This window comes from Debaryomyces hansenii (genome assembly GCF_000006445.2).
Source record: "Debaryomyces hansenii CBS767 chromosome C complete sequence".
Taxonomy (NCBI): domain Eukaryota; kingdom Fungi; phylum Ascomycota; class Pichiomycetes; order Serinales; family Debaryomycetaceae; genus Debaryomyces; species Debaryomyces hansenii.
The window spans coordinates 187,146-210,892 of NC_006045.2; the positions used below are offsets into that span (position 1 = coordinate 187,146).

The window sequence follows — 23,747 nt, forward strand, 5'->3', positions numbered from 1 at the left end:
GTGTCGCGTCGCCATGAATATAGCATCTAGTTATATATGTATATTAGGTAAAGGCTTTTATAAATTCTTATAGACTCATTTTCATTATCAAAAATCTTCTATGCATAAGTCTTGAATTCCTCGAGCAACATTAGATTCTAATTCCTGAGTGCTACCTGGATTCATTTTGTATTCTCTTATCAACTCCCAACTCTTAATTATACTATCCATTTTTATTATACTTGATTCATCACTGATATTTACTGTTGGAATAATTACTTTAATCTTCAAAAAGATTGCAAAGAATGATAATTCACGAAAAGAAGAATGTTCACTATAAGGTAGCGTGTAAATTCTGTATAAAGATTCATCATGATTCACTTTCTTCGATTTTGAAATTAACGACAGCAAAGGAGATTGTGGTAATATATTCTCAATGAATGAAAACGTTGGCTCAGTTTTCATTATCTTCACTAGGTCCTGACAAGAACTCGAAAGCCTATTTAAATCAGAGCTATGTTGCATATTGGAATCCTGCTCATCCTTATAGGTTGACGCGTATTTATTCAGAAATGACCAACCAGTTGGCCGAAGTCCAACACATCTTTCAAATCTTTCAAAATACCTGTTGTGATTAAAATAATTCGATAGTTCCTCAAGAGAACTAACAATTTTCATGGGAACCAAATGAACCATACATTCAGAATCCGATCCACCCAAATCATCAGTTGTTAAGACTTGATTCAAATAGTTATCATCAAAAGACTTTACTAAGTCTACTTTATCATTTCGACTGTTAATGGTCAGAACATAAATAGGACAATTGTTTAACCTTTGCAGAATTGATATAGCTAACCTTTCCTTTCCAATAACATAGGTTCCTATTAAAACTAAAAACTTTTTCTTTTTGTATTGATTATCTCGTTTGGTAATAAAATCGGTAATCCTTGATTGTTTCAATACTCCAAACCAAGTCGTGAATAATGAATCTGTAGTTTCAGTTTCCCCTTGCGAATAAATCAAGTCATAGAACATATCAGAAACAGTATTGCATACTAATTCTTGTTTGGGAAAATTATATGATGGAGACATATATGTAGTATCCAAATAAACTTTATCTAGACAAAGATCGCCTTGATTGGCTATATTAAACGTCAATAATCTAGGGTGATCCAAAATTTCTCTATTAACTCTGAAGTCTCCACAATGTAAAACCCTTAGCCTCTGACCATTATTCGACAACGATTCAAACAAGAATATCACAGAACCAGGGCAATGATTTGCAGTAATAGGAGTAACAAATAATCCTGGAAGCATTAGATCATCTGTTTGAATGAAACCATCTTCAGTTTCAACATCAGTATCAAAGCTTTGTATTAAATATCTTCTATTCGTTTCTAACGGCATAATAAATTTTGGATCAATTCTGAACCGTAAAGACAACAATTTAGCAGTGATTGTGGAACAAAAAATAATCTTTTTGTATTTACTTTCATCTTCAAAGTCATCGCCATCTTTAAAAACTCTCTCATAACACCATTTTTTAGTGATTCCGCCATAGTGATCGGAATGGAAGTGTGTTAAAAAATATTTGTTGATTAATTCATGGGGAGAATAATTGAATGCATCCACTGCTATTTGATAATTAGAATTGACTGATGCCGGAAAAGTTAACACCTTTACATCGGGAATCTGTGCTTTGGACCTCGACGCTGATATCGATGCTGGTGGTTTTATCACTTTAGGTTTTGAATGTTCGATTTTGGCTTTTTTATTCAAATATTTCTCTTTTTCCTTATCTGATGGTAGCACATGTCTATTTTTTCTCTTGTTCCTACCCGTATCTACGTCGCTCTTGTTGGTTCCGTTGATTTCTTCTTTCTTTAAATCACTTGATTCGCTTGTAATGGTTGGTACATCTTCCTTTAAAGTGACCAAGGATAAGCATTCTTCTATATGAAGAATTCGATTATCCATAGAAAAATCAACCAAGCTACGGTTGCACATCGGACAATTTACTGCATCAACATCTAATTCTCTTTCTCCCATCGCTTCAATTTCGCCTCCAGTATTTATCTCCTCTTGCTCTAACTTCACACCAAACGATTCAGCATCATCAGTGAGATCTATAACTTCACAAGGGTTAAAACTATTTTGAACATCTATATCGTTACCTGTCTGTGTGAACTCAAATATTGATCTTTGCCGCTTGGCTATAATAGAAGTTTTCTTCTGATTAACTGGCATTATAATATCAGCTTATTGCATGTTACTAGAATGTTAACTACCTTTTATAACTAACTGATACTTATGATAAGAATCGTAACGAATTTCAATCGCCATTCACTGTGATCGTGGAAGCTTCTTTTTGGATTTAGTTTGATGTTAAAAATTAGTAAACATCTTATGCGACTTCAAATTTATGATATCACCATTGATCCGGAGTTTTATTTGAACACATATCAATCATGGGATTACTCAGTATAATAAAGAAACAGAAGATCAAAGATAAAGAGATCAGAATACTAATGCTAGGATTGGATAATTCTGGTAAAACTACAATTACGAAAAAACTATTAAATCAAGATATATCAACAATTTCTCCAACACTAGGATTTCAAATTAATACTATCAACTACAACGATTTTAACTTGAATGTTTGGGATATCGGTGGACAGACTAGCCTTCGAACCTTTTGGGGAAACTACTTCGATCAGACAGACATTGTTATATGGGTGATCGATTGCTTGAGTTTAGAGCGGCTAAACGAATCTTATCAGGAACTCAGAGAAAAAGTTATACTACAAGACAGACTCATAGGTATTTACTTAGTGATTTTGATCAATAAGATAGATTTATTAGACCCAGAATTACATGAAGATATCTGTGAACAAGTGGCCAATACGCTAGATTTGCCGCTGCAGATCCCTCAAAAAGACAAATGGACTATCCAGATGGTAAGCGGAAAATCTGGCGAAGGGCTTCCGAACATCCTAGATTGGATAGTAACTAGAGAGTACTAAATATACGTCAAACACGACTATATTCTCTTTTAGTCTCTCTATTTAACATATTGGGATATCTATAAGCGTAACACGATATTTAATGCAAAAACGCGTTTACATTTCTTAAAACGGTATAATTTAATTTTTCAGGAAAATCCTGGTTACCATTGCAAATTAATACTTTAGTACGTTAAACCACTGAAAGGAATAATTTATCTTCATCTTTATATAACCCAAAAGTATATTCAAACGTTACACTTGTTGTTAATCTACTTGATAAAGGTATAGATAAACATTAGTCGAGAACTAAGGAGATTTACTACAGCTAGCCCTTTATCCCTTGTATAGTACGCATCTAGTCAATTTCCATCTACAGGTTAAACAGAAGACACAACGAACTCAATGCTTTCAGAAATCTTAATAACAAAACTTCTTGAATCTGAAAATGCTGAGAATAGCAACTTGATTGAGATATTGGGAAATATTAAGCCTTCGAAATCAGCCAACACTTCCATTACATCCATAGTTAGAGGTTTATTCACCAAGAACAAGAAATTGCTATCTTCATTAAATAATGTTTCAATCGAGTTGGCTAATAATAGTGGAAACTCGATTCAATTATTTAAAAATTTCGTTAATGACTTTATAATATGGCTTGAAGAAGATGGGGTGGTGCTATTCGAGAAATATTTATCCCAGATTTCTAATCCAGAAAATTCTCTTGAATCCTCGTCACCTGAAGGCTCAATATGCTTCGGTAAACCGATCATGAATTGCTTAAATTATATTAAGTTTATAAATGAATCTCTCCTCATATTAAGAAATCCATTCATTGTCGATAAATTGTCTCTTTTGAAAGAAAGATTGGCTGAACTAATTGACAGCTACCACACATTTTTGGAGGTGAAATATTTGAATAATATAAGCTTTAATGATGTGAAATTATTCTGTGAAACCGACAAAGCTAACACAGTGTCTAAGTCCAAAAGCTTTGCAAAAGTATCCAGTTTTTTTAAGATGGACCAGATAGTCGAAAGATCTAAAAATGAAAGTTTCTTCATAGTTAAAGATGAAATTAAGTTGGCAAATATTGAGTTAATGCTTTTGAACTTATCAGGAAGTAGTTACAATTCTTTAGCGCTCTTATCAGTTCCTACCAACCAAGACTTACCTAGGTCTTTAATGTACCCTCCATTCAGAGTCAACGAACTTTCCATTGTTTACATAAAGTCAATGAATCAGATTTTGTTGAAGTCTATTAATTTCTCATCAAAGCATAGCTCAAACTCAGTGACAATCAGTTGTGAGGATCCTAGATTATTGTACGTGTGGTACAAGAAATTGGAACGTATCTTCCCGCTGGAGGAAAGTGATTCTCCAATAAGTCAATATTTTTTGATCAACGCGAATAACGAGTCAAACGATATAAGAATGTCAGGTCTAGGTATTAACGTGCTATCAGACTGTCAGCATAAACAAGAGATTAATCCAAGAGGAAGCTTTGGTATAAGACATTCAAAAAATAATATACAAGCCAATCCTATATTCAACTCAATTGGAAATGGCAAACATGCTTCGAACGTTGATACCCACAACCCTGCTTCTGAAGATTCTTTGGCAGAAGTACAAAAACCGTTCAATCCACCGGTCATGAATAAGACAAGAAAATCGTCAAGTTCATCCATAAAATCAGCTGATTCAACGGAAGCAATTAAATTTCAGTATGACCGCTCGTTGAATATTATAAATGAGAACCTATCTAAAGTAAATTGCAACATAGGCAGTGACATGGAGAACGCCGACCCTACTACTCAATATATCAAGCCTGTGAAACGCAATTTCGTCAGTGCAACCGATAGTTTGTATGTACTCGAGAACGAAAATAGGCCAATATCATCGCAGGCTGAAATTGGCTTCACAACACCAGATCTTAGAGATGTGCCTAAAGAGGAAGTTGATACTCATGCAAATAATTCCGACATATCTGAAAGTTATCAATATCAAGCTAACCATAAATTTTCATCAGTTCCAGATTTATCTAACACCGAACCGAAAAACAAATTATACCAGTTATCATCTGGTTCAGCTATTGACATAACGAATTTTGGCAAGAATCATAATCCTTCATTCAGTGTGGAATATGGACTTTCAGGTATGAGTGCGTTAGGAATAAACCAAAATGAAAGTTCGGAAGATATTGTCAAGATGGAGACAACTTTAAAGCAGAAGAGAAAATCCATATTCGGTCTCTTTAAGAAATCATCTAAGCTGCAGATGCACTCAACTGATTCCATTGATAAAACGAGCAACGTGGAATCGCAGCTGGACAATTCGAGTGCTAAAAAGGAAATGCCAACCACGAGCGAAAGTGTAAGTAATCACAAGGGCTTAAGAATTGAGACCAACATATCAATAGATACGGAGGATCCATTGTCACTGGTATCCGATAAGTCATTTTCACAGACCCCAAAGTCTGCCTTACCATCACCATTTGCCTTACCATCATCAACATCCATGTATTTTTTCAAGCAATATAAAAATGGATCAAGCGCAACTATCAACGGTCAATCGCAAGAACATCTACTGGATCAAGTAATTGAGGACGAAGAAGATTTAGTCATACCTCAAAATTTGAAAGATGTCATCAATGATGATAAGTCAATTGACTTTTATATTTCACCTTGTTCTCCTGAAGCAATGAAGATATCTAAATGGAAGCAGAAGTACGGTAAGTGGGAAATGATAACGCTTCATCAGAATTTGTTCATAAAAATCGTTGTTAACTACGACCTGAATAAAAGCTGGTTAATTATTTTTAAGGAAGTCTATGATCAGGAGTATAATGAAGTTATTGATAAACCAGTATTATTAATGGAAATAAATGCGAAAGCCACGTCTATTAGACAGTCGTCTGCATTAGATTTACAAATTAATGCTGTGAATGCTATCAGTTCCAAGAAGTTATTGATTATGATTAGATGTAAAAGTGGAAACTTATCAAATGCAATCAGTACTAATCTAGATAATGTTTTGGGGGTTCTCAGTAATATTGGGAAACCCCAAAAATTTGCATCTTCCAATGTTAGTTTATCATCATCACTTATGGACATGAAGGATAAACCTAGTAATTCATCAACATTGACTAGCCTAAACTCCTCTTTAAACAACGAATCTAATAAGCAGTCTGCACAATTACCAGCTGCAAAATCGTTTTTTTCATTAAATTCGGCAGATATCACAAATTCTAATGTTTTGAGTAATCCGGACAATTCTAAATTCCTTTTATTAAATCAAATGACGATCAGGTTACAAAAACAATTAGAGTCATATAACCTGATTAATAATCCATCGTCATGGAAAATCTTGTCAATGTACACCCTAAGTGTGTACATGATATCTGACAATTTTACAAACAAAAACTACTATAATTTGGTTCTTTCTGGTCCACTGGAGGATGCTCTCGATTACAATTGGTTAATTTGTGAGGAGGACAAGTTCAATCGTATTGAGAGAATAGGGAAAGCCGGCTTATTAATTAGAGCAACAGAAGATGACATATATATGATAGAATGCAGAGGCAAGAAGGAATTCAATGCCTTGTTCGAAATATTTTAAACACTAATCATTATTACATAGAATATACACATATTTAATAACATTATGTCGATCAAGACGATTTGCATTATCAATGTATACATCGCAAATTGCAAATTTCTGAACATAGTTACAGATTCTGCTAATTTTTAAGAATTTTACAAATTTTGCATCAATTCAAGAAAACTCTGCGACATTAAAAGAATCATCGATACTTAAACTACATTAAGATATTGTATACATACATCATTTATATTACGCCCTTATCCGGAATATGAAGAATGTTATCATTTTATCATTCAACGGAAACTACTATTCAATATTGACAAAAAATATGTATGTATGACAAAATATAGTCATTATCATCCGATAGACAGCTATTTATTTATTCATAAGTAATATGCATTGAGATTAAGGATGACCTAATCGTCTTTCTTTGGGCCCCATTTAAGTCCTAAAAAGCCATCATTACTAGCGAGACTTCCAACCTTAGGAACATATTTCTTAGATTGAAATTTGGGTTCTTTAATGTAAATTCTCTTATTGCCAGGCATATCTAATGCAATATACAAAAACTCAGAACTCCAAAAAGTTCTATCGACTTGCTCAAGTGTAACAGTACCGTACTTTCCACTAGGAGATTCAACCTGAAACTTCATGAATAAGTAGTCCTTCCCATCAGCGCCTCTAGTTCTTACCGATTGAGCGGGTCTGTTACGGGCCCACTTATCGGCATGTTGTTCACCATGCGCTTTGACTCTTTGACCCTTTTTGAAACCCAATGCTTCGTGTGCTAACTCATTACTTTCTAACATTCTGACGGCCTTGTTAAACGTTCTCGTATCTCCAGAAGGAAGAAACAATTCAGAAAGAATCAAATAAACCACCAAGACAGATATACATGTAGCTCCAAGTACAATGACAGATGATAATGAAAATGTGAATGCTCTACCAATTCTGTTAAAAAGGAATTTTCCTTTAGCATTTTTATCATGTGGAGGAGGAGGAGGAGGTGGTGGTGGTGGGGCTGTACCAGTAGAATAATTCTTGTATGGAAGTATGTTACGGTTCAAAATATTTGTATATCTGGCTTCCAACCTATTGTGTCTAATTGACCGTATGCTAAGTGAGTGGTAAGTTGAAGTACCTTGAGTGAGATTTGCAAAGGATCTTGTTGACAAAAGAGAAATTGGCCTAGTCTTGGCCAAATCTTGGGATGCTCTCAAGCATATACCCAACGTTGATATCGATTTCATATTAATATTATCAAATAGACTGTTGTATTCGCTAGCTAAATGGGACATAATGTATGTAATTTATTGAAATTGTCGTTGGAGGGTCGGGCGTGCCGAAACCATTTTCCATCACACCTATTCTGATGGCTGCAATCGTTTTACACATATATGCTGCTTATTGTCCACTTGATCCCATGTCTGTGATGTGTCTCACAATATCTGAGACTCATTAATGTGTTTAATTCTTGTGAATACCGTAGCTTTTCCGTACATTATCCAGTACTTCACTACCAAGGATAATTCATGACGTGCAGTTTGAAATATTAGGTAAGTGACAGTTTCAAATAGGTTGACGAAAATGGTCTGTCTAATGCCAGTAGTGGCGATATAACTCGTCAATCGGTCGTATTACGATCAAATAACGGTTTATGTCCTCTATATACTAAAACACGGATATACAAATTTGTGGTGAAATCTTCCTAGATTCGCCCTTGTGGCCTAATTGGTTAAGGTGTTATCCTCCGGTTAACGAGTTAAGATAATGATTGCGGGTTCGAGTCCCGCCTCGGGCTTATCGCAACTTTTATTTATTCTATTTTTGATAATTTGAGAGAACGGACTCAACTGAATTGCAAGGAAATTTTTTTTGTTACTAGTTATAAGAAATAAGAGAAGCACTATGTAAATGATGATTATTATGACTATGTAGATCTTTTGTTGGCTGTAGCCATCCAACCATGCACCCAATTATTGTAGCATAATGGGACCGATAGCGAGAAATAAAAGCAGTCACAAGAGGGTCAAACCCTACAATATTAATTTTGTGTAACATCGTGCAAATTTCTCATCTCGCTCTCAGATTGAGGAAATTTTCACTCAGTACTATACCGAAAATTACAGACTTCTAAAGAAAAGTATATTAAAAATTTTAAAACTTAGTGATTTTGTAAAACTAGTAATCAGTAACAATGGCCAAGATCAGTCAAGGTAAATATCAATTTAATGAATACCAACATGATGGATAGCAAGATACGTGAACGAAGTAAATCGAGTGGATGAAAAATTTATGAAGATTAATGAAAATTGAATAAAAATTGAATGAAGTACCAATAGTCAACAAAGATGTATGAAATGCTAAGATTTGGAAGTTGTGACAATCAATCCGTAATGAGGAGAACAAATGACAACCACAACGTGTATTACAGGAAGCAATGCCGAATAAGACTTCAATATTTAAGATACCAACCAACATCCGGAATAGAGATAATTCGACATGTATTTTGTAAAATCCTAGTTGGAGTACTAAGGACATAATATACTAACATATCTAGACGTTTCTTCTTCCCGTTCTAAAGCTAGAAAGGCTCACTTCTCTTCCTCTTCTGTTGAAAGAAGAGCTTTGATGTCAGCTCCATTATCTAAGGAATTAAGAGAACAATACAAGATCAAATCTATCCCAATCAGACAAAATGACGAAGTCTTAGTTGTCAGAGGTTCCAAGAAGGGTTCCGAAGGTAAGATCTCTTCTGTCTACAGATTGAAATTCTCCATCCAATTGGAAAAATTACAAAAGGAAAAGTCCAACGGTGCTTCTGTCCCAATCAACATTCACCCATCTAAGGTTGTTATCACCAAATTACACTTAGATAAAGATAGAAAGTCTTTAATCCAAAGAAAGGGTGGTAACGCAGAATAAATTAAATTCATATTGTAATAAATTAAAATTATATACGTGTTAGGAAAGTTTTTCTTGTTTATTTAATATGAATGTACTTTAATGGTTTTGTATTTGAATTCGCTGAATTGTAGATTATGCATTATCCGAATCTTGGTGACAGGTTGTCCCTGAGTCAGAGTCTACTTTCTAATGAGTTTAATCTCAATAAGATATTAGAACGTCTACCCGAACACTAGCAGTTTCGATGCTAGACGCATGTAACCTTGTAGAATTCCACAGATACTAGAAGTATATAACACCGTAGTATTCTACATTTATGACCTACATTCGAGAAATGATGTTCACTGTCAAAATAATATTTGAGAGAGGCAATAATTTATTAATGATAAAGCAAGTGAACTGGACACAAAATTACTGGGGTATTTCAATTTAAAGTGTTTTTCTTTTAAAATTATACACTTAATTCAATAAAAAAGATGTCATCCCCAATGGGCCGTACGGAGGACGACAGTGAGTTGTTTAATGGGTTTGGATCTGCACCCTTACAAAGAAATGCAAGCTCTGGGAAGAGAAATCAAAGGTGGTCGTTTCATGATAATTTAAGACCGAACTTAGTAGAGTTGCCATCAGCAGCAGGTGCTTTAGGACAAAGAAGAATGAGTGATATTACTGGAATCGATGGTGTTCATGCCGAAATCGATCCTTATCATATATCACCGGCACAATTATATTCCACTGAATCAGGCAGATTATTCCATGCGGGCAAAATATGTATTGCATTAGCAGGTTTACCGGGAAGAGGTAAAACGCATTTGTCAGTCTCGTTGACTAGGTATTTGCGTTGGTTAGGTGTGAAAACACACCTGTTCCATTTGGGTAATTATAGAAGAGCGAACGCCGAAGATGACTTGCGTCATGATTTGTTTGTGCCTACACCTGATAATCCCAAAGCTCATGAATTCCGTCAAAAGATCGTAAACGAATGTCTTAATGATATGTTGAATTTTTTCAAGAATGACAAAGGACAGGTTGCTATTTACGATGCGGTTAATGCATTACCGGAGTATAGATTTGAGTTACATAAGAAGTTTACTGAGTTGAACATTCAGATTATATTCGTAGAATCTTCAGTGACTAACGATGCGATAATTATGAAGAATATGGAAGAAGCAGCAAGATCTTCGCCGGATTACCAGAATTGGAGCTACGAGCAGGCGTATAAGGATTATAGCGAGAGAATCAAGGTTTTGACTCCATTTTATCAGGAAATGGGTGAAGACGACGATAAAAATAAATTGTCTTATATTAAATTCATCAATTTTGGCGATAGAATAGAAATGCACAATTCTAATTATGGATATCTAATCAACAAGGTTGTTTTCTTTCTAATGAATTCAAGAATCAAACTGGGTTCTGTTTTCTTTGCACGTTGCTACAAGAATTCATTAGACTACTCGTATGACCCTCCATTAGATGAAGCAGGCATTCAATACTCAAAAAACCTCACGGAAACCTTAACAGAATATTTGAAGGAACAAGGAAAAACATACTTTGATGACGAAGATAAGAGTGGTCCAGGCAGCTCGGCTAGACCGCAAGTTAGCAGAGAGTTGTCTGTGGATGAAAGACACCCTGCAGCTGGTGTCGACGGTGTTGATGACAATTCTTTTGTCGTATGGACATCTGTCAAAACAAGAACTATCGAATCTACTCAATTTTTTGCCGAAAAGGATATCAACATCAGGCACAGAATTCAGCTATCACAGAAGAACCCAGGAATTGTTGGAAATATGAATACCGAAGAAATCGCCGAGAAGTTTCCAACAGAATATGAACAATTTTTGAAAGACCCATATCATCATAGATTTTCGAGGGCAGAGCTGTATCATGATTTAGCGATCAAGATAGAACCCTTGATTTTAGAAATGGAAAGAATGAGCGGTGACATCTTGATAATTGCCGATGATACTGTTTTAAAAGTATTTTACGGGTATTTAATGTCTTGCTCCTGCTACGATATTCCATCTTTACACTTTTCAACTGATGACATTATTGAAATAAAATTTAATGCATATTCGAACTCTTCTAAACGAATTGAAATTAAAGACTTCAGTTAGCTTACTCTATTGTTTTTATAGTTATGTATATGTATATATACTAAAGAAATATCATCTGATCACATGATTCATATAATATAAAATTCCCTTCGATCTTTCTTCTATTCAAAGTATATTGTTAACTACCAAGTACCAATATGTTAGATCCGTTGGTGCCTACGGCTGTTTATAAAGCTCCTGATTTCACTGAAGGACAGAAGTTTCATCCTGGTGAAGGTCCTCATACAACGAATGGGAAGACTACCCAAATTTCAGATATTGTAATAAAAGCTGGTGGTGAAGACAGAGACAAACCAAGCGATGCTAAAGACACACAATTAGGACAATTGAGAGCAAAATTAACCACTTTGCAAGATCAATTAAATATTTTCTTAACTAAAAGAATGGATCACGAGAAAAGTAGATCGCAAGAAGAGAAGGATTTGGAAAGACAGGTCTTAGACGAAGGAGTTGATGACGATAGTGATTAGATCTAATGAATGGTTGGCCAGTTACGAATTATGAGAATTGCAGATAAGCGTAAATATGATAGATATAAATGACTACAGATTTCAAGATATTTCAGAACGAATCGAAAAATTGTCATGATTCCTCCTGTTTTCTAATTGTTCTACCGAGTCAGATACTCTCAACTTATGTATATTAGACTATTGAAATAGTAATTTAATGCATTTAATACAAATAATGAAGCTATATGAGCTGATATGGTACAAATAGTAAGTGATCTCAAGGTTTAGCGTTAGAGTCAATCGTGATGTGTATCAGAAAGATAGACGTATCTATTTTTTCACGTTTCCAACAATTTGGGTCATGTTTTCAAGAGTCTTGTCTAAAGTTGTCTCTAAGTAATTCTTCTTTTTAGATAAGTTCTCCTTGCTTTCATTAAATTCCTTCTCGTCTTGAGCCATTTCTTTCAAGTAAGAATTCACATCATTTTTAACAAAAGCTTTACCAATACCCTGCCACACTGCTTCATTATTCTTTGTATTGCATACTTTATTTAATGATTTATTAGTCAGTTGAATGAGATTTAAGTTTGTATTAACCCTATCCAATTGTAGATTACACATGGATAATTCTGCTCTGGAAACGTTTAATTGATTGTCCATTTCAATCAAAAGTTTCTGTAAAGCTTCAGGATTCATAGACATTGTGTACGGTGATGTTGATTAGGAATTATTTGGAAAAATGTGTATATTGTAAATAAGCAGAGTAATATTAGTATGGTTTTTACATTTGGCGATAAAATCTTGAGATTTTCAATCCAAAATTTTCAAATGATTTCAAAGCTGATTTATACATAAACAATAACACATTTTACAATGCTCAGAGGAACTAGCAAATCCTTCAGAATATCAAGATCGGGACTAACCGGGTTGCGTTATCAAGCGCCAAAGGTGTTTTTATCTACGTCAAGAATAGCTGGTGCTACCGAAGGTTCTCTTAAATCTTTTGTTCCAAAGCCATCAAAATCGTTAGGCGAAACTACCATAGAAAACAATATTAAGTCGGATACTAACAGATTATCTAAGACTTTGACTAAGTTTTGGGAAAAGGTTGATGCTGTTCATAATAAAGATTTGAACCAATATGAAGTGCAATTAGATGGGAAGACATTGAAGACTCCATTAGGCTTTCCATTATCATTACCGGCCGAGAAAAAACAACTTGCCCATCTTGTTGCACACGAGTGGGCAAATTTGCCAGATTTGAAGGTGAAAATTAATGCATTACCTTTGACATCACTTTCTTCTCGTGCCATCGACTTGTACAATGTCCACAATAACGAGAATATTGACGGTGAAATGATCTCCAAAGTTGGAAATGTCGACGACATCAAAGTTAACTTGTTGAGGTATCTTGACACTGATACATGCTTAATTTTTACTATATTGGATGAGTATGAAGGTCAGTTGAGAAGCAAACAAGATGAGTTATATTTCCCATTAATCAAGGAGTTTGAAGACTATTTCACAGCCTATGCTAAGAGAAAGGGTAATTTATTGAAAAACGACAATGAAAGAGTGACCCTCAACTTTTTAGATTGTGAGACAGACGGTTTAAGTGGTAACAGGCAATCAATTACTACGCAGAATATTGTCATGAGTTGGATGAACGATTTATCAATGTACGAATTAGTTGCCTTAGAGAGAGCTATTTTAACGGCCAAATCATTTTTGTGTGGTGCATCATTGTTACGTTCGAACTGCTCGAACGAGACTAGAATGAAAGAATTGTATCAGGTAAATAAATCTTCTCCAGCTGATCATTACCATAAGACCGTTGAAGAACTTGTCGAATTAGGTAACTTAGAGATCATTTTCCAAACTGAAGAATGGGGTGAAGTTGAAGATACGCACGATGTTGATAAAGTTGATTGGCTCAGACACTTATCGAGTAGTGCTTTATTAACCTATTAAATAATTTTCGTCTTTCGTCTGCTCTTTTTTGTAAATAGTTAACAGCAATAGTGCGAAATTGAAATATCAACAACTAACGAGTTTTAAATTGAAATAAATGAATAATTTACGTTACTATTAATATCTATATTAAAGAGGTTCATATATTTAAGGACAGGAATTCAATTCTGTATTGATTATCTTTCATTATTCAAATTTTATTAATATTCTCTCGAACACTAGTGATATATCTTATACGCTAGACGCGTAAAACACATTTATTGTTTGTGTAAGTAATAATGGCATCTAAGTCAAATAGCAGGGTGGAAAATGACGAAAAGCATCCACAACCACTCTGTTTAACCATGGGAAAGACACCAAGAAGGGTGAAAGTTTATTTATTAAAAGGCGAAGACTGGTTGGATAATGGAACTGGTTATTGCATTGGAGAGATTGAAAGCGAAACAAATAAGCCATACTTTATAGTAAGGAATGAAGCAGAGTCGGATAATATAATATTGAAGTCATACCTTGAAGGGTCTATTCAATATCAACGACAGCAAGAAACATTGATCGTGTGGACAGATTTGAAAGGCAAAGATCTAGCATTATCATTCCAAGAGACAGAAGGTTGTGCAGATTTATGTGAATTTATCATAAAAGTACAACAAGAGAACTATAGCCCTGAAATATCATTGTATTATGTGATACCCAATAACAATATTGTGGACGATGATAATTATCTGCAAAATGGTGGTAATGATATAACTGAATTGATCACCGGTCCCATAAATTACCCCGAAGATCCTGCTACCGACAATCTTGAAGCGACTTTGGAGATAATAAATCAGGGTTCCAATTCACAATATACCAGGACTTGCATACTGAATTTCGTAACTGAAAAACAATATTTATTAAAACTAATAGAAGTATTCAAAAAGTCGGAAGAGTCCAAAAACTTGATGAATTTATATACATTAAGTGAAATAGTAAAAACATTGATACTATATAATGAAGCTCCGTTGATTGATGACTTTTTGTCGAGCGAAGACAAAATATTAGGTCTCGTGGGAATATTAGAGTACTGCCACGAGTACCCGAATTTTAAGGCCTGTCATAGAGACTTCCTAAAGGATAAATCCAAATTTAAGATTGTAGTTGATATACCGGTAAATGATGATGCTGGTAAATTAAACATGTTCAAGAAGAATTTCCATTTAAACTTTTTAAAGGATGTCGTTCTCGCAAGATTCTTGGACGATCAAACATTCAATTTAATATCATCATTAATATATTTTAATCAGGTTGAGATAATCAAATTCTTGCAGGATTCAAGGAATAATGATAATTTTCTAGAGAAGTTGTTCAAAATTTATGAAGTAGATGATAAAATAGAAATGAAACGAGATGGGGTAAAGATGTTGCATCAGTATATATTAATTGCAAAATCTTTACAATCATATCAATCTGAATTCTTTTCAACATTGGTGAAATCAGGATTATTCAGTATGATTCGCTTTGCATTACAGGATACTGAAAATACGATAAGAGTATTGGGAACTGAACTTATAGTTGTAATTATTGAACTGGATGTTTCTCTTGTTAGTTCTATTGATAAGGACGAGGAAATAGACAGCAGCGACCCGCCTGCTAATATATCTAACGATGATATTAATATTGACCACGATGAAACTATATTAGAGTCAAAACCATTGAAGTTAAATTTATCAGACGACATGACATTGATATTAATTCTATCAAAATTATTGGTTGAGGATAAAAACTCAGGCTTGAAAATGCAAGCATTTGAAGCATTAAGGATTTTGCTCGATTCAAATATAGCGAGAAATGCTGCTAGCAGTAATAGCGACTTCGATCATTTGAAGAATGAATTCAATTCTTTGAATAAACCCCAACACGATGAAAGCAATGCTTCTGATGAATGTGCTGATATCAATACGAATAATTATTTTAAAGCTTTCTATTCTCAAGCTGCCCCAAATTTGTTTGCGAACTTGATTGATCTAGCAAAAGAGACGAGCAATGATGAAATAATAAGAAGAATCACAGGTGATGAACTACTTTGTCAAAACCTTTGTGACTTAATTATAGCTTGCACTAAAGAACATGATGTTCCCATCTCTAGACCTTTTTTCTTAGAGAATAACATATTATTGGGTGTGGCTAAGATACTTGCAATTAATACCAAGACAACCTTAAAGCTAAGTGCTATCAGATGTTTAAGAAGCGTGATTTTGTTGAATGATAATTTTTATTCTCGTTACACTGTCAGTACTGATATCCTATCATATTTCATGGGGTTCTTTAAGTCCGTTTCTGATCAAAATAATTTGGCCAATTCGGCATGTTTGGATTTTCTCGAAGTAATCTTGAAAAATTGTGATGCCACAATTAATCATGGAAAAAGACAAAATTTCAAGCTTTATGCTACATATCTATATAAGAACTATAAAGAGTTCTTCCAAAATGAAATTAATTATGTTACAATAGGCACAGATTTGATACATATAGTCGAAAGTGGTTTCTATGATAATAATAATACCAAGAGTGCTTCAGGACCAGACACGAGCTTCAATTCCGAGGATGAGTACCTAAACAGACATAATGCATCGACCCCAATAAAACATGATGACGATAATGGGTATAAAATTGAGAATAAGTCATCTAATGGACCTTCTAAGCCTAATAATTTGTTTGAAGATATTGAAAAAGACATGGAAAGTAACATGCTAGGAAATGGGGAGAAAAGACTACGTGAGAATGACGAAGAAAATGAAGAAAGTAATTTTGTTCTACAGGAAAACGATAATGGTTCTTCTTCCAATAATATACTAGGGCCTGCAGATCTCGAACCTGGTCGAGGTAAAAAGAAGTTGTCTGCTAGCATAAGAAAAAAATTCTCCAATGCTGGTAAGGAAATAGCCTTAAGGTTGAGGTCTACCAATACTAATACTAATAATAATAACAACAACAATATATAAGCCGGTAACTAATAGATACATAAATACATATTGTGCACCATATTCCACTAAAGCTTGTAGTTCGGTCTCCGGATTTTCTTTTTATCCTCGGTGTAAAATGTTGCGGAGAAATTAAATCATATATATATATTCATGTTTTTCCCTAGAATTAAGAAGTGTAGAAGTAAGACAATATGGGTTTAGATCAGTCATTTGTAACTAACGGTTCCTGGAAACCAGATTTGTTTAAGGGGAAGGTTTTGTTTGTTACTGGAGGAGCTGGAACAATATGCCGAATCCAAACTGAAGCAATGATTCTTTTGGGTGCCAACGCAGCTATAGTAGGTAGAAACCCAGAGAAAACTAAACAGGCGGCCAGAGAAATGGATGAATTGAGACCAGATTGTAAGGTTATTGCATGTCCAAATACTGATGTTAGGGATGTACACTCGATTGCGAAAGCTGTGGAGAACACAGTGGAGCAATTAGGAAGAATTGATTTCGTTATTGCTGGTGCCGCTGGTAACTTCTTAAGCGATTTCAACCACTTGTCAAGCAATGCGTTTAAATCCGTGGTTTCCATCGACTTATTGGGTTCTTTCAACACCGTGAAAGCTTGTTTCGAGCAGTTGAAGAAAAACAAGGGTTCTATAATCTTTGTTAGTGCTACATTGCACTACTATGGTATACCATTTCAAATCCATGTTGCTGCTGCTAAGGCTGGGGTTGATGCCTTATCCAATGCATTGGCTGTAGAATTGGGTCCTCTTGGTATCAGAAGTAATTGTATTGCCCCAGGTGGAATTGAAGGCACAGAAGGTTTGAAGAGATTGGTTCCTGACCTCGACAGTTTCACCTCAAAGATTCCAATGGGAAGGTTGGGTACTACTAGAGATATTGCCGAAGCTACAGTTTATTTATTTTCTCCTGCAGCAAGTTATGTTACGGGTACAGTACAAATTGTTGATGGTGGAGCATGGCACACTGGTAATAATTCGACAAGCCACTTGTATCCGGTAAAGCTAGTTGAATTGAACACTCAAAAAGTTAATAAGTTATAAGCATATAAGTCTATAGTAATAAAGTAGTCGTGTGCCTGTGTAATATGAACGCGTTTTGACTTGACATCAACACTTTCCGATCAATGATGAACTACTTAATTTGTTTGATTAGTATTGAATCATAGACATCTTATTTTGGAAACAAAATTCTTGAGACAAATATATCATAATAGATAACGATGTCTATTGATCCGGAAACTCGAAGAAAATTATTAGTTTTACAAAAAAACGGCTCTAATAAAACATGTTGTGACTGTGCTGCTCCAAATCCTCAATGGGCATCGCCAAAGTTTGGGATTTTTATTTGTCTTGAATGTGCTGGTATACATAGAGGCTTGGGTGTCCATATTTCGTTTGTTAGATCTATTACCATGGATCAATTTAAGCCAGAAGAGGTTTTGAGAATGGAGAAGGGTGGAAACGAGAAGTTGAAAAATTACTTCAGTGAAAATGGTGTTGATTTGAAATTAGATGCTAGACAGAAATACGACAACTACGTTGCTGAAGATTACAAGGAGAAATTAACTTGCGAAATTGAAGGAAAGGAATTTACGCCAAAGGATCATTCTGGGCAATCATTACCAGACATCAACGCAGCTTCAGCATCCGACGATACAACTTCAAACTCTGCTCCTAAACAGCAAGAGAAAATCCAATCTCGTCGTGGCACTCCGTTACCAAGTGACCAGAAGCAAAAGAACGAATCTTATTTTGCTGAGTTAGGCTCAAAGAATGGTACTAGATCAGATAGTTTACCACCTTCACAAGGTGGTAAGTATGGAGGATTTGGTAATACACCAGCTTCGCAATCTTCTAACCAAGGTGGATCCTTATCCGGGTTTACTATAGACAACTTTCAAAGTGACCCATTTGGAACCTTATCCAAGGGTTGGGGATTATTTTCCAACACCGTGGCCAAATCAGTCAACGAAGTGCATGAAAGTGTCATCAAACCGGGTATTAATCAATTACAAGAAAGTGAATTAAGTGGAGAAGCCAAGAGAGCTATGGCTCAGTTTGGCCAAAAGATGCAAGAAACTGGTAAATATGGACAAGAAACATTCCAAAAATTTACTAATGAACATAATGCGCCTGATTCCAAGTTCGGTAAACTCTTTGATGGATTAAATGTGCAAGATGAATCAGAAGGTGTAACGCCAGCCTTTGGACTTCAAAAACCACAACAAAAGACCAAATTGGATAGTTTAGGTGGTGGTAAATCCAAGAAGGATGATGATTGGAAGAACGACGATAAATGGGATGAATTTTAAGGCTTGAGAAGCATGCGAAGAACCTACGGTTCTACATATTTTACTTCGATTTTTTTCTACAATCATTCTAATTTTAATACCTGATATTAACTGATATATATATATATCTACACTATTTTTTATGTAAATCGTTTTATCTCTTAGTATTAGACAACAATCAATGCAATACTTGAATAACTCAAGCTATATTTAACGAGTATTTTTACGTTGTAAATTTGAAACATATTCGTCTTCAAATGTTTGGTAGCAGTGGAAATATGAATCTTTAACGTAAAAATACTTAACAATAGGCCAATTTAATACCCAATCTACCAAACCAATATCTCTGGCGATAGAGGTTAAAATGAAATAGAAAATGCCTAGGAAAGTGCCGAACATAATTCCCACAGCGACCTGCTGAATAGTATGATACAATAAATAAACCCTTGAAAACGCAACTGCAGTGGAAGATACCACCAAAACGAAGCACCCAAGCCATCTCTGTAATCGTGTTAAATGAGACATTCTGAACAAGAATATGCATACAAAATACGCTCCAAACAATCCCATGAATTGAGAATGTGCAGATGGCATACCAAACGATAAACTATAAGAGCCACTTCCGAAATCTTTATGAAAATCTGGCCTTGGCTGTTTAATAAGCTTTTTAATGACTTTATTTGCAACTTCACCAATTAAATGTCCGCCGACTATTACGACAGGTTCAATCTCTCGGGTGATCAAGAACCAAGCTGTATAAAATACCATAATATATATTGGTAAAAGTGACATGTGAACCGATGCCATTGATATTAAATCATTTGGATCGTATAGGATGTAGGTATGATCAAACGGTATTGGGTTATATTCCACCACTAAAGAAGTAGAAGATTCCATTGTAGTAATGGTTGGTGTTATTTGTAGTCGATTAATTCGTTTTGAAAATTTAGTCAGAAGGGAAAGAAATAAATCACTATGAATCTCTAATGAAAAAAAAAGCCGGAGTGAACTTTGTTTGAGTTTGAGTTTGACTAACGCCAACCCTTTGGACGAATATAAGTAGTTATAAAGAATATTATTCATTTCAATATAAAAAGTTAGCGCGTACAATTTTCGTCACTGTGATGGAAATACTTATTGATTGAAACCTATGGATGAAATATAATAATCTAGAATAATTCATATAATGAAGATAAATAATCAGAATAAGAGATGCAAAATAATAAAAGAAGCCATGAAAGATATATATATATGCACAAGATATTAAGGTAGAGTAAAATTTCAATAAGAAATAAAGAGGTAATATTAGAGATGGAAATTATGAGACATTAGAGGACATCAAAGAGTTAGAGATTATAAGACAAGAGAGAGAAGTGAGAGATAAAAACATACCCGAAAGGAGAACATGTCAATAGGATAAATGAGAAAGTGTATGATAAAAATATTCAGAGATATCAGAGAGATCTAGCAACTCAATGATATGAGGAAAGGGAGACAAATCACTCACGTAAAATTAAATCAGTTACACATTAATTTGTCTTTTTTGTTGATCCCTAGCCCATCTTGCAGTATCTTTTGTCGATTGCAGGAAAATTAGATTCGATCTTGTCTTCTTAATAAATTCTGTAACCCATGGTTGCATGTAAGCTTGTTTGAATTCACCAGATGGAAACATAGCACCTATGTCACCCAATAAACCAGTGGCTGATCTGGCAACTGAGTCCGTGGTTGACATATTGATATCCAAAGAGACTAATTGTAAAAATTGGAAAATAGGTGCAACATAAGGATAAATGGCTTGAGGATTGTCGTGCAATCCACCGACAATACCGACGTAACAATCTAAAACTGATTCTTTAACATTTAAAACATAATCAATAGTCTCCATGGAACTGTCTTCTGGTTCAATATTGGAAGCTGATATACATATCTGCATTACAAAATCCGTGTAGGGTTGGAAATTACTACCAATTGAAGTTGCAATATCACCAAAACAGGACAATATAACTGGTCTTAAGTCTCTCTTAACTTCAGTATTATTCAAATTAGCACCTAAAATATTCATTAACCCTTCCAAGTATGGCAAGATTGATGTTCCTAACGAATGTGATAAATCCGCAACCAATCCAACTGCAGTGTTACATGTAGGAGACTCAGTATTTTGTAAGGCCTTAGTTAAGAATGGCAAGAAAGCTTCCATGTATTTCAAGAAGTTTTGACCAGTTGCACCAGCTACTGCCGAAATAGCTATGAAAATATCTTCCTCAATTAAAGCATTTGGTTCTTGAGCATCTAACAACTTCAAAAACATAGACATCAAATTATCAGAAGCTTGGGAGACTTCATTACTTAATCTCCTGATAATATTGGTTAATAAGGATAAAATATTAACTTGCAATTCTTCTAAATTAGCCTTATCTTCACTGGTGAGAACTTGTTGTTGCATTCCAATAGTAGATTCTAAACGGTTCAAGACTTCACTAGCAAGGTTTTGAATGATCGCCATGGAATCGTTACCACTGTATATAACAAATGTAGATAATGCTTCATAAGCCGACGCTCTGGAGCTATATTCATTATCCGATTTATTAGACAATTGTACTAATATTGGAACAATAGTCTGATAATATGGAGACATAACTGTTGTTTCTTGTTTAGGTCCATCAGAACATAATTGCTCTAATAAATTCATTAATGTCCAACAACAATTAGTCGACACTTTAGGATGATCTTGTAATCCGGTAACCAATGCTTCCAAAAGACTTTGCAAATGTTGATTGATGTCAATTGCATCAACAACTAAATCGGCAATTCTACCCAAACACCATGCAACCGTTTCTTTCACATGTAATGATTCATCTTTGATGAGTAGTAATATTGGTTCCAAGGCTTGACCGATCAAACTCCTCAATTGTTCACGATCTGGACCATCCAAAATAGATCCGAAAGCCATAACAGAAGCTTCACGCGCTCTCCAGTCGGTTGTATTGCCAATATTAGCTGCAACGAATTGCAACGTAGCTTCAACAACATAATTTCCTGTATTCTGAGCGAATAATTGTAAACAAGAACCTGCAGCCATAGCTACTGACCAATCATCATCTTCTGGATCTTCATTTTGCCTAGTCAATAATGTCAATAATGTAGGTAATACATCTTGAATAGCAACAAGAGCAAAGTTATAACTTACTAATTCAGGTTGTGCTTCAATACCATATTCTTCTCTTTGTAAGGTTATTTCTAATTCTTCCTCACACACAGTAGACCAGAATTCAACAGCCATGCATGCAACCCTTTCGTCCGCACTTTGCATACCCGATACAGTTAAACCGTATAAAGCCTTTTCCATATATATAGCCATGAACCGGTAATATAAGGACATGATTCTTGCAAGACATCCAAATGCGCTGGCTTGTAATTCACTGTCATCGGCTTGAGTAGCTTCACATACAACCTGCATGATGTAGTTTCTTTCACCTTCTCTTTCAAAATTAAACTTGATGAATTCTAACGAGTTAACCAAAGCATTTAAAGCTGTCAATCTCACAATCTTCGAAGGTTCGTTACTTTGAACACCTTGGATAATAGCTATCAAAATACCATTGGCTTGTGCCACAATCGTTGGGTTATTTGGATCTGCAGTGTCACAAATATAACCAATTGCTAACAAGGAAGCACGCTTAACATTTACCGGTCTGTCAGTTTTAGTATTCTCGATTATAATTGGAATCAACTCCGGCCATTCATTTCTTGGCAATTCTATATCTGCAATAGCAGCTACCAATTGTGCAACAGAACCCGCAACCCTATCGTCAGTAGTCAATAATGCCTTCATAGAAGTTTCCTTTATCTTATTCTTCGCCGTTACTTCCAATGAAATCCATCTGTTTTGTTGCTCTAATCTTGTTTTCTGTTCCTTTGAAGTCAACTGATTCTTTAAACCAATACCTGCCAACATTCTCACTTCAGTCTTGGCTTCCTCATTAGCCAATGCATCGGTAAGCAACCCTATGTATTCAACAAAATGATTCTTAGCGGCCTCGTCCAATTGACGTTCTGCTTCCGCTCTCTTTGATGCATCAGGATTTAATAATGCATTTTCTAATATTTGAAGAATATCCATTTTGTTCTGCTTTGTCTCTTTCTAAACTAAAACCTCCTAAATGGATGTTATAATATTTAATCCGATTCTTTCTAACCGTTATTCAAATATAAGACCAGGATCTTAACAAACAAATGCCTAAAAAAGTAAGGAATTTCAAGATACAAATCCGTTAATTACTCAGCAAAATAAACCCTAAAGAAATTTCGTCTAAATGATATCTTAATTGACCTTTAGACCAACTGATTTTACTAAAACTGTAGATCTTATATCTAATAAATAGTTTCTTGCTATGCTTTAGCTGTTGAATTCGAAGGACGGGCAAAAAAAATACGTACGTGTACTT

At 34.8% G+C, this 23,747-nt stretch overlaps 14 protein-coding genes and 1 non-coding gene across 15 annotated transcripts; 10 read left to right on the plus strand and 5 right to left on the minus strand. All coding sequences in view use genetic code 12, as the record gives it.

Moving 5' to 3' along the window:
- Positions 1-87: 87 nt before the first annotated feature.
- DEHA2C01936g (DEHA2C01936p) lies at positions 88-2,226 on the minus strand (the record flags this gene model as incomplete). Its single annotated transcript, XM_457765.1, has 1 exon — positions 88-2,226. One exon carries the CDS (start codon positions 2,224-2,226, stop codon positions 88-90), a length of 2,139 nt encoding a protein of 712 aa, XP_457765.2.
- Positions 2,227-2,447: 221 nt separating this feature from the next.
- Positions 2,448-3,002, plus strand: DEHA2C01958g (DEHA2C01958p; the record flags this gene model as incomplete). The annotated part of the gene is made up of 1 exon (XM_457766.1): positions 2,448-3,002. The coding sequence occupies one exon, from the start codon at positions 2,448-2,450 to the stop codon at positions 3,000-3,002; it is 555 nt and encodes a 184-aa protein (XP_457766.2).
- Positions 3,003-3,386: 384 nt separating this feature from the next.
- Positions 3,387-6,599, plus strand: DEHA2C01980g (DEHA2C01980p; the record flags this gene model as incomplete). The annotated part of the gene is made up of 1 exon (XM_457767.1): positions 3,387-6,599. The coding sequence occupies one exon, from the start codon at positions 3,387-3,389 to the stop codon at positions 6,597-6,599; it is 3,213 nt and encodes a 1,070-aa protein (XP_457767.2).
- Positions 6,600-7,000: 401 nt separating this feature from the next.
- DEHA2C02002g (DEHA2C02002p) lies at positions 7,001-7,882 on the minus strand (the record flags this gene model as incomplete). Its single annotated transcript, XM_457768.1, has 1 exon — positions 7,001-7,882. The coding sequence occupies one exon, from the start codon at positions 7,880-7,882 to the stop codon at positions 7,001-7,003; it is 882 nt and encodes a 293-aa protein (XP_457768.1).
- A 418-nt stretch (positions 7,883-8,300) lies between these two features.
- On the plus strand, positions 8,301-8,385 carry DEHA2C02024r. Its single transcript is given in 2 exon segments — positions 8,301-8,339; positions 8,349-8,385. It is a non-coding gene; the product is annotated as a tRNA-Arg (tRNA).
- A 396-nt stretch (positions 8,386-8,781) lies between these two features.
- DEHA2C02046g (60S ribosomal protein L26) lies at positions 8,782-9,509 on the plus strand (the record flags this gene model as incomplete). Its single annotated transcript, XM_457769.2, has 2 exons — positions 8,782-8,800; positions 9,145-9,509. 2 exons carry the CDS (start codon positions 8,782-8,784, stop codon positions 9,507-9,509), a joined length of 384 nt encoding a protein of 127 aa, XP_457769.2.
- Positions 9,510-9,967: 458 nt separating this feature from the next.
- DEHA2C02068g (DEHA2C02068p) lies at positions 9,968-11,608 on the plus strand (the record flags this gene model as incomplete). Its single annotated transcript, XM_457770.1, has 1 exon — positions 9,968-11,608. One exon carries the CDS (start codon positions 9,968-9,970, stop codon positions 11,606-11,608), a length of 1,641 nt encoding a protein of 546 aa, XP_457770.2.
- Positions 11,609-11,745: 137 nt separating this feature from the next.
- Positions 11,746-12,078, plus strand: DEHA2C02090g (DEHA2C02090p; the record flags this gene model as incomplete). Its single annotated transcript, XM_457771.1, has 1 exon — positions 11,746-12,078. The coding sequence occupies one exon, from the start codon at positions 11,746-11,748 to the stop codon at positions 12,076-12,078; it is 333 nt and encodes a 110-aa protein (XP_457771.1).
- A 309-nt stretch (positions 12,079-12,387) lies between these two features.
- DEHA2C02112g (DEHA2C02112p) lies at positions 12,388-12,759 on the minus strand (the record flags this gene model as incomplete). Its single annotated transcript, XM_457772.1, has 1 exon — positions 12,388-12,759. The coding sequence occupies one exon, from the start codon at positions 12,757-12,759 to the stop codon at positions 12,388-12,390; it is 372 nt and encodes a 123-aa protein (XP_457772.2).
- A 171-nt stretch (positions 12,760-12,930) lies between these two features.
- DEHA2C02134g (DEHA2C02134p) lies at positions 12,931-14,028 on the plus strand (the record flags this gene model as incomplete). Its single annotated transcript, XM_457773.1, has 1 exon — positions 12,931-14,028. The coding sequence occupies one exon, from the start codon at positions 12,931-12,933 to the stop codon at positions 14,026-14,028; it is 1,098 nt and encodes a 365-aa protein (XP_457773.1).
- A 278-nt stretch (positions 14,029-14,306) lies between these two features.
- Positions 14,307-17,009, plus strand: DEHA2C02156g (DEHA2C02156p; the record flags this gene model as incomplete). Its single annotated transcript, XM_002770110.1, has 1 exon — positions 14,307-17,009. One exon carries the CDS (start codon positions 14,307-14,309, stop codon positions 17,007-17,009), a length of 2,703 nt encoding a protein of 900 aa, XP_002770156.1.
- Positions 17,010-17,182: 173 nt separating this feature from the next.
- DEHA2C02178g (DEHA2C02178p) lies at positions 17,183-18,049 on the plus strand (the record flags this gene model as incomplete). The annotated part of the gene is made up of 1 exon (XM_457775.1): positions 17,183-18,049. One exon carries the CDS (start codon positions 17,183-17,185, stop codon positions 18,047-18,049), a length of 867 nt encoding a protein of 288 aa, XP_457775.1.
- A 179-nt stretch (positions 18,050-18,228) lies between these two features.
- DEHA2C02200g (DEHA2C02200p) lies at positions 18,229-19,320 on the plus strand (the record flags this gene model as incomplete). The annotated part of the gene is made up of 1 exon (XM_457776.1): positions 18,229-19,320. One exon carries the CDS (start codon positions 18,229-18,231, stop codon positions 19,318-19,320), a length of 1,092 nt encoding a protein of 363 aa, XP_457776.1.
- Positions 19,321-19,509: 189 nt separating this feature from the next.
- Positions 19,510-20,196, minus strand: DEHA2C02222g (DEHA2C02222p; the record flags this gene model as incomplete). Its single annotated transcript, XM_457777.2, has 1 exon — positions 19,510-20,196. One exon carries the CDS (start codon positions 20,194-20,196, stop codon positions 19,510-19,512), a length of 687 nt encoding a protein of 228 aa, XP_457777.2.
- A 625-nt stretch (positions 20,197-20,821) lies between these two features.
- Positions 20,822-23,422, minus strand: DEHA2C02244g (DEHA2C02244p; the record flags this gene model as incomplete). The annotated part of the gene is made up of 1 exon (XM_457778.1): positions 20,822-23,422. The coding sequence occupies one exon, from the start codon at positions 23,420-23,422 to the stop codon at positions 20,822-20,824; it is 2,601 nt and encodes an 866-aa protein (XP_457778.2).
- Positions 23,423-23,747: the final 325 nt, after the last annotated feature.